Source organism: Tachypleus tridentatus, chromosome 4 (assembly GCF_004210375.1).
Source record: "Tachypleus tridentatus isolate NWPU-2018 chromosome 4, ASM421037v1, whole genome shotgun sequence".
In the NCBI taxonomy this organism is placed as follows: Eukaryota; Metazoa; Arthropoda; class Merostomata; order Xiphosura; family Limulidae; genus Tachypleus; species Tachypleus tridentatus.
In genome coordinates this window covers 80937593-80954616 of record NC_134828.1, presented here as the reverse complement: position 1 = coordinate 80954616, position 17024 = coordinate 80937593, and the positions used below count along the sequence as shown (strand labels likewise).

General features: G+C 31.8%; 1 protein-coding gene across 2 annotated transcripts in view; it reads left to right on the top strand.

Moving 5' to 3' along the window:
- Positions 1-17024, top strand: part of LOC143249538 (oxysterol-binding protein-related protein 2-like) — a 30556-nt gene that overhangs the window by 12712 nt on the left and 820 nt on the right. The window contains exons 5-12 of one of the 2 annotated variants that reach the window (XM_076499561.1): positions 4707-4804; positions 5452-5628; positions 11242-11320; positions 11533-11651; positions 13752-13902; positions 15924-16040; positions 16465-16588; positions 16765-16852. In XM_076499561.1, the coding sequence (XP_076355676.1) occupies positions 4707-4804; positions 5452-5628; positions 11242-11320; positions 11533-11651; positions 13752-13902; positions 15924-16040; positions 16465-16588; positions 16765-16852 (953 nt within the window). The remainder of the gene's footprint in view (positions 1-4706; positions 4805-5451; positions 5629-11241; positions 11321-11532; positions 11652-13751; positions 13903-15923; positions 16041-16464; positions 16589-16764; positions 16853-17024) is intronic. The other variant, XM_076499562.1, reaches the window with a different exon arrangement.

Below are 17024 nucleotides of genomic sequence, written 5' to 3'. Positions count from 1 at the left end.
GCTTATTTTTTACCATAAGCTGACAACAAGCAGCTATGAGTCAAGTGTAAAAGAGCACTGAACATCCTCCATGTCATCTCTTCCGCCACTTGGGGAGTGGATTGATATTCTATGCTAAAGATATATCATGCTCTCATTCAATCAAAATTAGACAATGGGACTCTGGCTCTGCCAGGACCTCAGCCTTTAAGATGCTGGACCCTGTTCATTATCAGGAACATCAGCTCTGCACCAGGGCTTTATGCACTTCCCCATTCACAGCTTGTACACAGAGTCTCATGAACTTCTTCTACATCTATACCTCCATTGTTTGCAACTGTCTTTACTGTATGCTTCAAAATTTCGATCCTCACCATAAGATTCCACCTCGGGATGTGATTTCCTTTCTCAGTGGGCCACGCTCTTTCAGAACAGACAATCTACCCTTGTTGTCCTTGGTTTTCATATCCAGGTATAGTTGGATGAATTGGTTTTGTTCTTGGATAACATTGCTGTATCTACTGATCAGCCCATCCCATGGCTTATTACAGTCATCAAATGTGACCTTTTCTTAAATCGCCTGTAATAGCGGGTACTTCCAATTGGAAGTACAGTCTTTTATTTACTGAACATCTTTTGAACCATCCCTCAATTCCCATTTATACAGATGGTTCAAAATCAGGTGACTCTGTGGGCTCTGCCATGGTTTGTTGTGGTTGTGCACAGAATCTCCTGTACAGTTTCTGTGTTCACTGCTCTACTGTATGCCATTTCTCTTGCCTTGGATCACATTGAAGCTAAGCAGTGCATGAATTTCACTGTTTATACTAACTTGCTTAGTTCTCTACTGGCCCTGGAATCACTTAATGTAGTTCTCCCCTGTTCTTGTCAATGTTTAAAACTAACTGGCTCATTTCTCTTTAACATCTACTTTTATCCAATTCTTTTGAATACCAGACCACATTGGTATTAGCAGGAACAAGCTTGTCAACACTGCAGTCAAGTGTCTTTTCTGACACCACTGCTGCTGTACTTGGATTATAGTCTGGTATTTAAGGCTCAGCTCCATGCCAGTTGGAGATCCCATGTGAGATCCTACATGCTTATCTATGTTCTTCCAACTAAGCATGCATTTTATAAGCATAAGCCAATCCTCACACTCAATCTCATCTTTCTTCTGGAAGAACGTCAAAACCAATTACATGCATCTGTTGTTACTGAAATTTTGTATTAAAAAAATTAACTCTATTGTACTGATAAACATAATTGGATTAAACACACTGCCTATGATTTTGTCTTAATTTTTATATGTTATACAGTAATTATTTTATGTTGAATCTGAAAATGATATCCATTTTTTTTTCCATCAAATACAGAATTTTTGTATAATGTCATATGTACATTTACATTAGATATTTTTCATTTGCTATGCTTAAAATGTTGACAACCACTAGTTGTATATTTATTTAGACCAGTTGCAAGAACTCATGAAAAACACTCCTCTGGTATATAAATGGTTAACAGGCTGCATGACATGTTTCTAGATAGAATTTGTTTATATGTGCACATTGACATTTTTTTTTTATAAATATTATTTGTTTATTATTGTTTGTGGTCATATTGTTGTGAAGAAACAAAGGCAAAACAGTGCAGAAAATATGTCAAAAAATCTTTTATGTGTATTTTGAAATAAAACTTGGGGACGAAGACAAATGATGGGCTCTAGACAAAGTTTGCAACATTTTTGTTGAAAAGTTGGGACAATGAACTAAGTGTAAGAAAACGTTTTTGCCTTTTGGAATTCCAATGGCCTGACAAGAGTCTGGATACCATGAAGATGATGCTATTTTTGTTCACATAATGTGCAGGGCTAAAACGCTTGAAATAAAAAGAAATTTTTCATCCTAATCTTTAATCTGCTATAAGACCTGTTTCTCATGGGTCTGACATACCTGTACCTACTCCACTGGGAGACTCTTGATAGTTTTATCTGATTCTGAAGTCAGTAGAAATAATGATAGGGATTGTCTTCAACCTGAAATCTGCAGTGAATCACAACTTTTCATACAAAGTGAACTCAAGGATTTGATGAGAGATTTGGGCCTTGCAAAGGATTCTTCAGAGATTTTGGGGTCTGGACTTTAGACTAAGAGCTTACTTTTTCTGGGACATCATTTTACTGGTATTGGAATTGTGAAAAAGAGTTCATACCATACTTTTGTAAGAAGGTTTTCTGGTTTGTTGCAACAATATTGCTGAATTAATACCAATGCTAGGAGCTGCAGTCTATGAACCAAGTGTGTGATGATTGTTCATTTATTTCTCTAATAAGAGTCTAAAAGGTGTCCTTCACAATGGTAATACATATGCATCTGTTTATATTGCTCATTTAGTTTACTTCAAGGAAACTCAAAGAAATCTCAAACTTTGTAATTAAGTCCAATAGAAATAACATGTTTGCATACTTTGTGGAGACTGAAAAGCCTTTGTATGTTTTTGGGTCATCAATCCAGTTATACAAAGTTTCCATATTTTTTGTGTGAATGGGACAGCAGAGCGTGAAATCAACATAGGATAAAGAAGTAGTGGCTATACAGAGTCAGTGTGATACCAGGATCAGAAAACATTGAACATGATAGTTTGATTGACAAAAAAAAAAGTCCTATTACTTCCTCTTCACACAAAACTGGGCTTGATGAAGCACTTTGTAGAGGTCTTCAACAAAGGTGGGGACTGTTTCAGGTATCCACATTGACAGTTACCAGCTCTTTTTAGAAGGGATTTTTGTGGGGCCTCAGATTAAGAAATTGACTTTGGATGAATAATTCAAAAGGATAATGAGAAAAGTTGAAAATATTGATGACTTTGCTGAAAATCTCAGTACCATCAGTGAAAAACAAGAAAAAGGGTTTCTTTGAGACATCAAGGAAGTGGAGAGGAGGTATTGGGGAAAATAGAACATCAGCATGTTGGCTCATTACTGCTTGTCATTGAAACGAGATGCTCCATACACAGTACATAAAAGAAAGACCACAACTAGTAGTTTTTAAGACTAAAAGACATGAATTTCACACAAAAATTCCAGATGAATGGTGATGCATATATATTTGACACCAATGTTTTCCTTTTCTTCAGTTTTTGTATATTTATTAACAAACCTAATAAAAAATATTCATTGTAGTAAACAAAATAATAATTTGATCTACATTTTTTCGTTCTCCATTTGTAAAAAAAAAACTTTACATGACAAAAAAATGAATATTTTCAACATCTGCATAACTGAATTGTGGATAATCCACTATTTAAACCAAAACAACTTTTATAATGAAGTATAACTTTGCAGGTCTGTACTATCATCAATGAATTGTAGAAGGTTGTTCATAACTGTGGAAGGTGTTGTGTCTTTTGAGCACACTGACTGATATATTTTTGATTTGATTGTTTGTCATAGGAGGTAGTTGTTAACTATGCAAGGTATATACCGTTAAGTGGTATCATATTAAATTGCCTTTACTCATTAATTTACAGATGTAATTGCATTTTAAGCATGCATTAAAATCAAACATATATTATTGTGCTGTCCATAATGGTATTCTTCATTGACTGAAAATGCCTCTAACAAATTGGTTAAGCATTAAATCTTTGAAAAAATATGAGTCGTATTATGGACAGAAATGAAAACTCAATGAAAAATTAGAGAAATTAAAAGCCAAAAAATGTTTCACTAAGTTTTGAGTCAGAATACATTTGGTTGGTATCTTTTCGGGGTGTCAAGGGCTTACTTGCTACTTGTTACTGCTAAATTTATAAAGATGCAGGAAAAAGCAATGCACGTGATTGTGGACAAAAATTTTGCTAAGACTATAAATCATGAGTGGCATTCAAAATGTAAGCTAAAACATAAAATAAAAATGCAGTTAGTTTAGAAAGTGACCTTATTATTTTGAAATAAAACATTATTCAATGAAATTGTAAAAAAAAGTTTTCTTAGGTTCAAAATAAAACATTTTCAAATTATAAAGAAGATGGTTATAATACTTCATACTGCAAGTATACACACTCCACATGCATGCAGTAGAAAACTTAACTCCTAAGTAAACAACAATTTTCCTATGTTAAAAACTGATTTCAGGTGGTGAATACATTTGATGCATTTTCGAAAACTTCTCCTTATTTTGAGAGTGGCTTGATGCCTGCATTTCCATCATGATTTATTTAGTGTTTAAAAATGGTATCTTGACCTTTGATCTCTAATTAATGACCCTGCTAATTCAAAAAGAAGTTTCTTTACAGTATAAGTATATCAATTACCTTTAATATTATTTTCAATGGAGAAATGTATTATTTTTTTCACTTTATATTTTCATTTCATTTGTTTACTTTATTTTTGTTTACTTTTAATTAGTTGTGTTCTCTGATTTTTTTATTTACTCTGTTACTTATTTTGTAGTCAATTGTAGATCGTAGGCTGCTTTTGAATGTTTTATTTTTTATAATCTCTCATCTTTTGCTAATTGTTTTGTTTTGACCATTTCCTTTGTCTGTTCTGTTTCAATACACTGAAAATCACTGTCTCAGTTACATACCACTTCATAGTTTACTATACACTTCCATGGTGGTAATTATATAAAGTTTCATATAGAGCATTTTAATAATTGTAATGTTTAGCACTTCCCTGTCATTGGGATTTGATTTCTTATGTTGTGATTTATCCTAATTTTAAACAGTATGTTGCTGCCTTTGCTGTGTCAGCTCTAGCTTCAAACTGGGAAAGACTTGGGAAACCTTTTAATCCTCTTCTTGGAGAAACATACGAACTGGTTAGGTGAGAAGTTTTTCTTTCTTGCTTGATGAGTAAAAGACGAAAATTTTATCAACTGAATTAGTTGATGAATGCTTTAATGGATAATTTTTTACCTAAATTGATCTTCAGCTCATTTTTAGTTTTGATATTATAATAATTGGAACTTAAGTTCATATGATTCTAAAACTCAGCCATTTGTTTCAATTTCTCTTTTGAATAGTTTCATATTAATCTGAATTTTATCCAGTAATTGGAGTACGTCTACTTCTGAACATCTTCAGTGACTTTGTTATTAATCTGTTGTTCATAAGAGTTTAATAGCATGTGAATGATAAATTAAGTTTGTATGTTGCTAAACCTTCAACAGATGCATGATGTTTCTGAGAATTGTTTTAATGGATGTTGTGTTGAACAGTTCTTTAAGTTTGTTTTAATGAAATAATAAAAAAAACTGAAAATAATTTAATTTTTACATTCAGAAAGTTACCTGTAAACGTATTATTAGTTTGAACTGATGTATCATTAAAATACAGTATTTTTTATGAAGCAGAATTATTTTACTGTTAAGATTGAACTTTAATGCTTTGAGCCAATGTAAGAGCTAATTTTATTCAAAGTTTTGTATCATATAATTTTTTCCTTGTTTTGAGCTAGTTTTTGTTCTGTAGAGAAGACCTTGGATTCAAGATTATCTGCGAACAAGTAAGCCACCATCCTCCCATTAGTGCCTTTTATGCTGACTCTCCACACTTTACGTTTTCTGGGTCTATTCATCCAAAACTGAAATTCTGGGGAAAGTATGTAGAAATCAGACCTGAGGGAACACTTACAGTTGAGCTACTTCGGTAAAAAAAACAAACTTAGTTATATGTTAAATTTATGAATTGTGATTTGCCTCTCAAAATTGACCTACCAGTGAGTTTGTTGGCTGTAAGGTACATTTTTAGCTCTGAATATTAGAATAACACGAGTTTATTGTTTTTTTTTCAGTGTATGTTATTTTTCAATATAATGTGCATTGAAGGTAGACAATATATATGCTCTGTAAGTTCTGGTATGCAGGCATATCATGCATTTTCTGCCTTCATATTTTAAGATAGAATTTTAAAATATCTATCAGTTAATCAGGTGTTTTTGCAATTTTTAAATAATATGGGCAAGAAAGTTGTTAAGCTTCTTTGCTTTTGTTATCCATTCTGTGTCATTCCTGTGAGATGTTTGTCTTTCATATATAATATCTTCTATTTTATTTATTTGTATATTTGTTCACTTTGTCTTTTTTTATATATTATTAGACATGATGAGAACTGCATGAAAAGTAATCTTCTAATATGGTTTTACCTCTTCTGTCACAAAGCTGTCTTGATCTTTTTCTGCCTTCTCAGCATTGCTAAAAAAATGTTCATGATCAGCACACCAGTCTATATACCCCATCAATTTTGCACCATTTCTGAACATGTACATACCATTTGACTACTGCACTACTTATGTTGACACAGCTATTCCCACTCTTCCCACTCAATATTCACTCTTCTTGATTGGTGCAGCATTGTTTAGATGTACATTTTTTTTGTATCTGGCTACCATTTATGAATGTGCTGCTTTGACGTTTCAGTTTCGTTTTTCAATAGTTTTATTATACTATGTTTGTATTCAATTGTTTCAACAATTGATTTGCATTTATTTTTTATTACAGAATTAAAAGATATCTTAATATGAATTTGTAATTGACAATGGAAATTTTATGTTGCAGTAAAAAATGCTACTGGTACAACTTCCCAGGAATTGAGTTCTCCTTTATCTGCAGAAGAGGTACAGGCCTTAATTCACAGAGAGCTAGTTTCATGTGTTCAGCTGGCAATTTCCTTATCTTTTCAGTGTGACAATGTTTTTGAGGAACAATACAATCAATAAGAAGACAATTTGAACTCTGTTTTCTAGCACCTTTTATTTTGGTCTGTCACACTCCACACCTCTTCAGGAGTTTCCATCTTCCACCAGTTTCTATGCCACCACATCATTCTCTTTAGTGGAGAATTGTTTTATTCTCCTTTTTTTCTATTGCTTCCAGTTATCCCATGGGATCTGTGGTAAGTTTTTCAACATGTGCACTTCACATGTGATTGATATACCCATGGTAGGCATGGCTCAGATGTCCTTTGTGTGGCATTACCTTTATTTATGCATGGGAGAAGTATTTAACGTCATTAATGCTTGAACTTCAGTAAGTTAAATATTTGTGTATTTTGTCATCAGAGTTACTTTAGATGATTTGTAAGTTTGATATTGATTATTATTTTGTTTTTTAGGTAAATTTAATCTTTTGTGTGTTTGTTAATATTACATACTTTGTAGATTCAGCAAATTTTATGGGTTTTTTAGCTTGTTATAATAAATACTTTGATTGGATATGTTTAGATGGGTGTGCAAGTTACTTATCACTACTAATATATAATGTTCTATTTGTGTAATTTTTTCCATCCATTAACTGTGTGCCTTATCCTAATTTTCCTCAGTGTAGGAGTTAGTTGTGTTCTTTGTTCTCTAGGTTAATTTAAAGGCATTGCAAGTTAGATATTGCTTAGTAATGTGTTTTTTGGTACTTTTCACAAGTTTTCATGTTTGTTATTAATAAACCTACTTTGTGGATCAGATAAATTTTGATGTTTTGTACATTTTATAAGTGTTTTATTAACTAGGTATGTTTTGATAGTTTTTCTTTACATTTCATCACTACTAGTAATTTACAGTTCATTGTTCTATCTGAATATGTTTTTTACATATAAGTGTGTTTTATCCTAACTTTTGTCATTGTAGGATTGAAGGTTTATTTGCTTTGTTACATTCTGATGTGTTTGTTTCTTTCCCATAGAGCTGAATTTAAGTTTGGTTTATTTTCATGTTTATTATTGTAGTTACCTCATTTTTTCCTCATAGTCTACAGTTAAGAGTTCTTTTCCACAGTGCACACTTCATCGATAGTCATTTATTGCTTTAAGACAAATTTTCCAGTTCAGGGCACTACTGTTCAGACTAACCTCAGCTCCTTTAAGTTTTTTGTTGAAGGTATAAACTTTTGCCTGACATCTTTGCTATACAAGTCTTGCATTCTTCCTTCTGTAGATGATTGGTTGCTTTTTGCTTTCTCCATTCAAAGTCTAGAAATCACACCTCACTTCCCCTACAGGAAGCAGCATAGGTGGAATTCTTTATAAGAATGAGAAAATCTGTTCTTACCCCTTCTTAGTGCCATATTTATTTGGGGGTGGATTCTTCTTTTCAAATTCATTCAGGCCCATTCTTCTCCTTTTTGAGCTTCAGGCAACTAGTTGACATATTTCTCCTCTCACATTTCTTACAGCTCAAGATGTTTTACTTCTTTCAAGATCTGGGCTTCCTTAATAGCTTTCATTCTCATGGATTGGACTGATATGCATTCCTTTGGTAGACACTCTTAGATCAGTAGAATTTATCCTTGGATTCATAGCTTGGTAATTAGACAGAGACCAGACCACAGCAGTGGTGCTGTTGTTACCACCTCATCTGGATTTACATCTGTTTCATAGACTTGTCCTTAGAGGGTTGGGGTTCTTACTTCAACTCTTGGTAATTTCCAGCCTTTGGTTGATCAAGGAGTCTTCTCTCCATATCACCTTTCTCAAGCCTTTGGCAGTTTGTTGAGCTTTTTTTCTTCTTCTGTGAGGGTGAGGGCAGTTATTGTACATTCTTGTATCACAGAGCAAGAGGGTACCATTTCTAAGTCTCTGTTCTTTCAGATCCTTAATCTCCTTTATGGGGACCAAAGTCACCAAATTGAAGTCTTAGATTGCCTTTTTCCTGTCTCTCTGAATATGGTGGATTGATTACCCTTTCCCAACAAGATTCTCCTCACAGAGTGGTCCCTCAGCCCCAGGATTTTAGGTGGGCATGTTCAGAGCTATGGATACTTTTTATATGCCATTACCACCCACTAGAATGCCCAAATTTCTTCCCTTTTAGCCATAGGGAGTGTCACAATTTACTAGTCAAACTCACTATTCATTGGTAAAAGAGTAGCTAAAAAGTTGGTGCTGGGTGATGATTACTTGTTGCCTTCTCTTTTGTCTTTCACTGCCAAATTAAGGACAGCTAGCACAGATAGCCCTCATGTAGGTTTGAGCTAAATTGAGAACCAACCAACTTAGACTGCCTGTGAAGTTTGTTTACTTTCTATCAGTTCTCCAATATCAAATATGGTTGGCTTCTTTATCCAGTTCACTCCTTACAGTGGTGTTATGTGACATGTCCTACCTACTTTTTGGGTTGAAGTTCTCAACTTTCATTCCCTGGAAATCTTTTCCTGTAATCTAACCTCCTTATTATTAATTAGTTGGGTTTGCCAACTCGTTAGGCTGAGGTATTCAGACTTATCTATGGAAGGTCACTGTTTCCACAACACTTCTTCTCATCCTGTTTGCAATTCACCATATCTTTGGGTTCTTGCCTTTGCATCCATAGGAGAAAATCATTCAGACTGGAATATGAACTGCTACCAAGTACTTTTTCGTATATATATATATATATATATATATATATTATACCTTACTAATGCTGAGAATAAATTTTGGAATCTTGTCTGTCCAGTTGAGGTTCTGAATGTACATACATAATTATATTTATATTTTACTATGGATTGCACCTTTCAGAACTCATGCACATTGTTCTTTTTCCAGTGTTATATTAATTTCCTACTTCAAGAGCAAAGAGCATATCTGTTTCAAAAGTAGTGCAATAACCCATAAGTGTGCTTCATTTTCATCTTGGAGAACATTTTATTCTGAGAAGTTGCATTCTGTATGGTTTCAACATTATGTATCTACACTGGTCCCTCCACATTTTTAGTGTGGAATTCTAGCTTTGTGTAAGAGGAGGTAAAACATTATCAGAAGTTAACATTTTTTTAATACTGAATAGGTACTTTTCTCTTCCCACCCTTCTTCCCCATTCCCAGTGTTGTATTAGGGTCTGCTAGTTCTCAAAAATTAAGATTAAGCAGGAATAATAGAAGGAGCTAGCTGCATCAATATGGCACAGTACCATTGGTGGAGAGCAGTCATATGATATTTACATGTTTAAAAAATGGTGTAAAAAAGTTATTTGTTGGTGTGTGTTTCCTTAAGAAACTGAAAAGTGGGTTTAAGAGTAGACCAACTTCAATAAAAATACTTATTTTTGTCAGGGTTTATCAATTTTTGGTGAGTGCCATTATATACTTTTATGTTAATAACCATGAAAACTCTTTACATAATTTTCTCAGTATTTATGTGTTTGGTTTTGTGTTAATAAATATAAGGAAAATCATATATTTGTGTGAATGAAAAAGTAGTTCAATGGTTTATTATACAGTTATGATGTTGACCTCATTAGAAAAGATATCACTTAATATTATCCATTTCAACATTGATTTTAACTTGTGGAAATAGTTTAGAGAAAGAAAATGATGGTCATAATTACTGTGTGGAACTTATATCAAACAAGGAATGTAAGTTTATTAATCCCTATGTAAGCACATAGGGTGGGGTCAAAGTGTGCATTCCATAACTTTCTATAGAGTGCCAGTCAATAGGGTGTTAAGCACTCACTGTCAGGGTTCCCAACTACTTGGATGGCACTAGATTGCTGATTTAGTGACAGTTTATGGCAGAAGAGAGTGAATGCCAGATAAATACACAGTATACCTAAAAAAAATTAATATATGCATTTCAGAGGTTATACCATAACTTTTCAACATTTAAACCTAAAAGACATCTTCAATTCACAGATATCTTGAGTATAAATACTTTTGAAACAAACATTTTGTATGTGCACATTTTGGTAAAAGCTTGCCATAATTAAGAATTATAGTCAATGTTCTTTCTCAAATATGGGATTGAATCAATCCTGTGTGCTTTTGATTAATGTTTTCATAATTAATGATACAATTATCAGTATGGTCAAGACCCTTTATTCTTGAACAAATCGTTAGGGCCTTTTATAAAGGTATGACTCAGTAGTGTTTGCTTTCACAAGATTAATATTTGTTATGTTGTTTTCATAATAAAATGGTGTGTTGCAGTAATTAATGAATATTTAACTTTTTTCTACAAGGTAAGTCAATTTTTTACTGTTTTTATCAAGACTTAAAATAAGCATATTAGTTGATAGTTTACTTATATCAATTAATTTTTAACAGTTATTTGAGCATGTCATATCATTTGAAAATAAATAATTCTTGTTATTGTAAGTGTATTTCTGAGGAGTAAATTTCTGTCAGTGTCAGTAAGATACAGAACTTTTATTTAAAGTACCTTCTAGTCTTTAACTGTATGGACACATGAATGATATAAAAGAAGTACAAATCTGTTAATTATAATATTTATCAGTGAATAAATAATGATAATTAAAGTTTATGCAAGTTTATTTCTCATCTCTGTTTATAGACACAAGGAAGTCTACACATGGAGTAATGTTAATTGTTGTGTACACAACATCATTGTTGGGAAACTGTGGATAGAACAGGTAATCATTTTTTGTTACCTAGATATATTTAAAATATATTTGAAACAATTTGTAAGTTTAAATAATTGATTAAAAGAAAAATAACAGATTTGAAAATTGTTTTTAGCTTTGGTATAAAATGGTTAAAGAAACAATTGAAATAAGTTTTAATACAATCTAAAACATGAAGATAAAGTTTCATTCTTTTGTAGAATTTTCTCTGTTTGTAACAGTATGGAGCAATGGAGTTGGTTGGTCATACCACAGGCATGAAGGCTGTCATCAATTTTAAACAAGCTGGTTGGTTCAAGAAAGATCTCTACATAATAGAGGGGTTTGTCTATAGTGATGAGTAAGGTTAACATTTTTACATAATAAAATATAGGACATTTATTTTTCATTGATAAGTATATCCAAAATTTTCCAATTCAAGTTTTTATTTTCCTCTTAGAAAATGATGTATAATAATATTGAAAGCTATTCCACTAATGAGGGCAGGAATGAGTTTGTAAACGTAACTTGAGCAAACTTAATAATAATTTGTAATAACAAGTAAGGCTGTTATATATATAAACCTTTGTTATAAGTAATATTGAAAAATACAAAACAGTTTGTACATTTATATTAATATAGGTATAAAGGCATTCCTTTATATTGGCTTATTTTGAGTTTAAGTTGTATAAGTAAGGCTTCTTTAATTTTGAGGCATGATTTGGTGAAGTTCTAAGTTGGTCTTCAGGAAATTATTTTTCATGTTTTCCTGTTTACTGTTAAGAATACATTATTTCATTCAAAGCTTTTAAGACTCAAATAATCACACAATTCAAGCCTTTGTTAATCTCACTTAAATGGCTTATTACAAAGATAATAATAAAAACCAATAAACTAAGGCAAAAGCCTGTATAAATACAAAACTGTTTTAAACCTATATACAAATTCTGGATGCATGTGGTTATGTCACATTCAATAAGTTTTTGTTCCAGATTATGTGAGATAACTGTATTGAATTTTTCTGTATTTTTAGTGATATATGTTATTTCAGTTGGTACAGAATATTTTATTATTCTTATTTTAAGTTTCTGAAGATATTTTATGGTATTTGTGTTTAAATCCCATATTTTGGTTGCAAGTATGCCACCATCTTCAAGGAAGTCATGAAAAATGCAGTGTGGTAGTAGGAACTTTGGTTTCAGTTCTGAGGCTTTTTGTTTCAAAAGGCAGATGTGCTCTCAGTTGTCCAGGCTTTCACATCTGTTCGGACTTGTATCAACTAACCATTTCAGTGCGTCCAAGAGGGTTATCTGGGATTTGCAGACTCTTGTGCTAGATTAACTGAATCCATTATTTGTGAACTGGATGTTAGAAAGCTTTTTTTTTTTTTCTATCCAGTGTGGTTTATATAATATTGTTTTCTTTACAATGATGCAAGTATATTGGTACTATAGAGACTTATGCATATATGGTGCTCCTGAATTTGACTTTTACTGGTATTGTTTTTCCAATGTATTCAGTTCACATTTGTCTGGAATATTTTAAAATATATTTTTAGTTTCCATTTAGTCTTGAGGTGGTCTCTTATGTATTAAATGCAGGTGTATTATATTAGAGCTTCTGAATTTATTCTTAACTTTGTTTAATATAAACTGGAGTTTAATAAGACATTTCTATAAATGTAAATAAAATCTTGACCAATGTTTTCAGAAGGTAAGTTTATTAGCTCAGTATTCTGCTGTTATATCTTTGTGAGGAGCTGTTGATATCCTAAAAGTTCTTTGATCCAATTAAATTCATGTTGGAAAACCATCATTCATAAATCGAATACTGATATGTGTTTAGAAAGTACATATTATACTAAAATATTATCGAATATTCTTGAAATGATATTGTTAAGACAAATCAAACCAATAATACTAAATAAATAAATTATGTAAACTAATAAAGTTACATTCTGGAGACATAGGTTGTGATTTAGTTTACATTCTGACTATGTTTGCATATTCTCTGCACATTTTCAGGGAAACGTTTGATACAAGGGAAGAATATGATTATGTGTTTATAACTTTCATCTTTTTTACTCTTGGTATCTATCTTCTGTATCAAATGTTCAGAGTAATTATTGCAGAGGAAAATTGTAGTGAAGTGTTTCCTTCCTTCTTTTTAACATCTTTATGACAAGTCTTTATTCTGTAGACTACACCAGTTATGATTTTTAAACTGTTGGATTTTTTTCTAAACTCCTATGGTGACTCACATCTAGGAATTGGAGCTTGTCTTCTCTCTCTCTCTTTAATATCTTAGATGATATTGCCTGGGGTTTACATTATTATTCACTAAGAGTAGGATACCACACAGTATATTTCTAGTATTTCAAATTCTAAATTATCTAATCTTATAAATAGAAATTTATAAGTTATGTCTATGTGTTTTTGTTTTAAACATCTGTTATCTTTAGGGTTAAAAAACTTCGATATCTCTATGGTAATTGGACAAACTACATAAAATCCACAAAGTTACAGAATTATGAAGAGTACATCCAATCACATTCCAATAAGTTTCGGCCGCCAGATCACCCTGGAGTAGATAATTCACAAACCATCCATGAGGTATGTTAAAAACTGGATATTAGATGAAATTGCTGTGTTAAGTGAAGAAATGATCAAAGCACCAGAACATAAAAACAACCTGGAGTATTTTAATTTTTTTCAGGGTTGACTACTTCACTAAAAAAAAGGCATAGTATAACAAACAAGTTTAGTCACTGTTCACACATTCGTACCAAGTTATTGTTCACTGACTGATTTATAACCACGTGGTTACTATTCCATAATTGAGTGACGACTATTCCATTATATATATTTGTTTATACCTCATTGAAACAAATTGAGAGAAAGTGAACATTTTTTGGGAAGTACTGTATGGATAAAGTGTTTGTATTGTACTGACATCAACTATTGCTTTCGTATATTAGTATTGGTATACCTTATTGGAGAAATAAGTTTATTTTTTTTAATATGTTTTCGTACTATATTTACAAATTATGTCATTAAAAATGTATTCAAACCCTCATATACAACCCAAGTGAAAGTTCTTGTTGTAAGGAGAGTAATTTTATTTAAAATTATGTTCTGTGATAAAAAAAAAAAGTTGTTGCACATAACTCAGTTTTTAATTCTCTGAATCTTGAACATGCTGAGTGTGAAATGTTTTAATGGATATTTGTTTGTTGTGACATGCAGTAGATAAATATATTATTTTGGTCAGATACACAGATATGTTATATCCATTAAAGTAAGATTTAATGATGAGAATCTACTCTACCAAGTTCTTGATCTGACTCTAAGAAAAGAAAGAATTTGGCCATTCAAAATCAGCTGAGTAGTTGTAAACAGAAGAGAAGGAGCACCCAGTAAAGGATTGGTAACTGACACTCCTACATTCTTACAGCATTGGTCCAAAACCTACGCTAAGGAATTACTACCATCTATGGATTAATTTCATAAACCACTGTAGAGAGAAGATGTTAAGTAAAAGAAAGTAACATTAATACAGCTTAGTTACTTATGAGTGGTTTATTCATACAGAATAAAAAAACGAGTGTCCCAAAATTGGATTTTTCCATATTTTTCAATTATTCATTTGTTATTCCCCCTCCATAATTGAAAGATGACTTTATTTAAATTTTATTGATGTTTTTTTATTTATTTATTACAAGGTGCATAACTGAGTTCAGAGCATTTACTAGACATATCAGCCACTCCAATATATGCACTTTCTTTATAGGTCTTTAGATAGGAAGATGATTTTATTACTTGCCTTTTACTAGTACATCATTCAATAAAGGAGATATGAGTAAATTCATTAAAAATAAACATAAATCTTGAGGTTTCTAATCTGTTTATTCACCAGACTGCTTTTGTGTCAATGACTTTGTTTATTGCAGTATTCACAACACAAAAAGTAACCTCACTGCTGCATTTAAAACGTATTGTTTTGGCTAATGTTATGAAAAGTGAAAAATATGGAATAACTCAATGTGATATGTAACACCACTCATAGTGAATTACATAAAAACAGTAATTTGGGGGTTAAAAAGTACTTGCATTAGGAACTACAGTTGTCATTGCAAGAAGAAAAAAATTTAGTGATTTAATATTGCCATGGAAAAGTAATATATCAACTTCGGTTAACCCTATCTTTGTAGTGTTCATATCAATATAGTAAACATTACTACCCACATAAGTGCATAAACAAAATCATAGTTTGAAATATGTTATTAATTAATAAGGACTTATCAAATCAAGTACTTTTTATATTTCATGGAATAGGATTGTGTGCATCAGGGTACCGAATGTCATTTGAATGTTAAAAATAAGATGCATTTATGATATATTGGTACTAAATGTGCATAAGTTTCTAATACTACAGAACAAATTAACTTTTTTAAAAATAGATTAAGATATTAAGTGTTTCAGAACATTGATGTATAAATTCTCATCGATAGAGAACATTGCTTATTAGTATTTACGTATAAAAGTCATTTTAATTTTTATCTATTATGAATAAGTGGTTTCCTATGAAGTGTAGAGTGTTTTAACTATAGCTAAGTGTTTATTTTTGATTACAGAGTAATAGTCGTTCCACCAATTCAGAAAATTCTAAGTGTGAGACTTTAAGTTCCTTGGACATCCCTAATTCAGTTCTCTTGTGGCAGGCCGAGCCAAGACCTAGTAATTCAGTAGAGGTAAGTTATAATTTTGTTTTCATGTGGCCAAGGTATACTTGTCGTAACTCTGTCATTAGCCCTCTGACACAATTACTTGACTCTTTCCACCATGAAAAAAAATAGAGAATTAAATTCCCATTTTAATGAGCAGCTAGTTCAAAACTTAGCCAGCATTCTGATAAGTTTTAGTTATCTTAATTGTAACTATATAGAAGATGAGAAAAAAGAACAAAAACTTTTTCCCAGACACAATTTTATACATTGTGTGCTCTTGGACGTTTTTTCTTCATATTGATATGTGTTTTATGAATTTATTCTATAAGCATTAGGACATTCTTTGCTGCCATCAGTATATACTTTAAGTTGCATTATTCTCTACTCTTTAATACAAGAAGGTTCCAATAAAAGATTATTTTCACCATGTATTTAATTTTTGTTTCAGTATTACCACTTTACACTTTTCACAATGTCTCTGAATGCATTAGTAGAAGACATGAGAAGTACAGTGGCACCAACAGATTCTCGCTTGCGACCAGACATAAGGTACCTTGAGCAAGGTCTTCTTGGTAAGTTACTGTTTGAGCATTAAATACAAGTTCATGACAATGTCATAAACAGGGTGATTTTAGTACTCAGTACATTAGACTAATCTATAATGGTGTAGCTTTTACTAGACTTGTTTGCTTAACATACTTATAATTGTAGTAGTCAGTAATGGCCTGTATATTACTTAATTTTAAAGATATGGCAAGTTCTGAGAAGAAAAGGCTGGAAGAAAAACAGCGAGAACTTAGAAAAAGAAAAAGTGTGTGGGACAACTGGTTACAAAGGTAAATATTGATGTTTCAGTGTCATCATCCATTCCCGAGGCTCAGTTTTACTGATTTAAATGAAAAACATAGATAAGTAAACTAAATTCTCCTCATAGTAAAATAAATGAAGTTGCTGGATGTTGAGACAATTGTGTCAGGACTTTGATACCCAAAACTACCCGATAAAAGT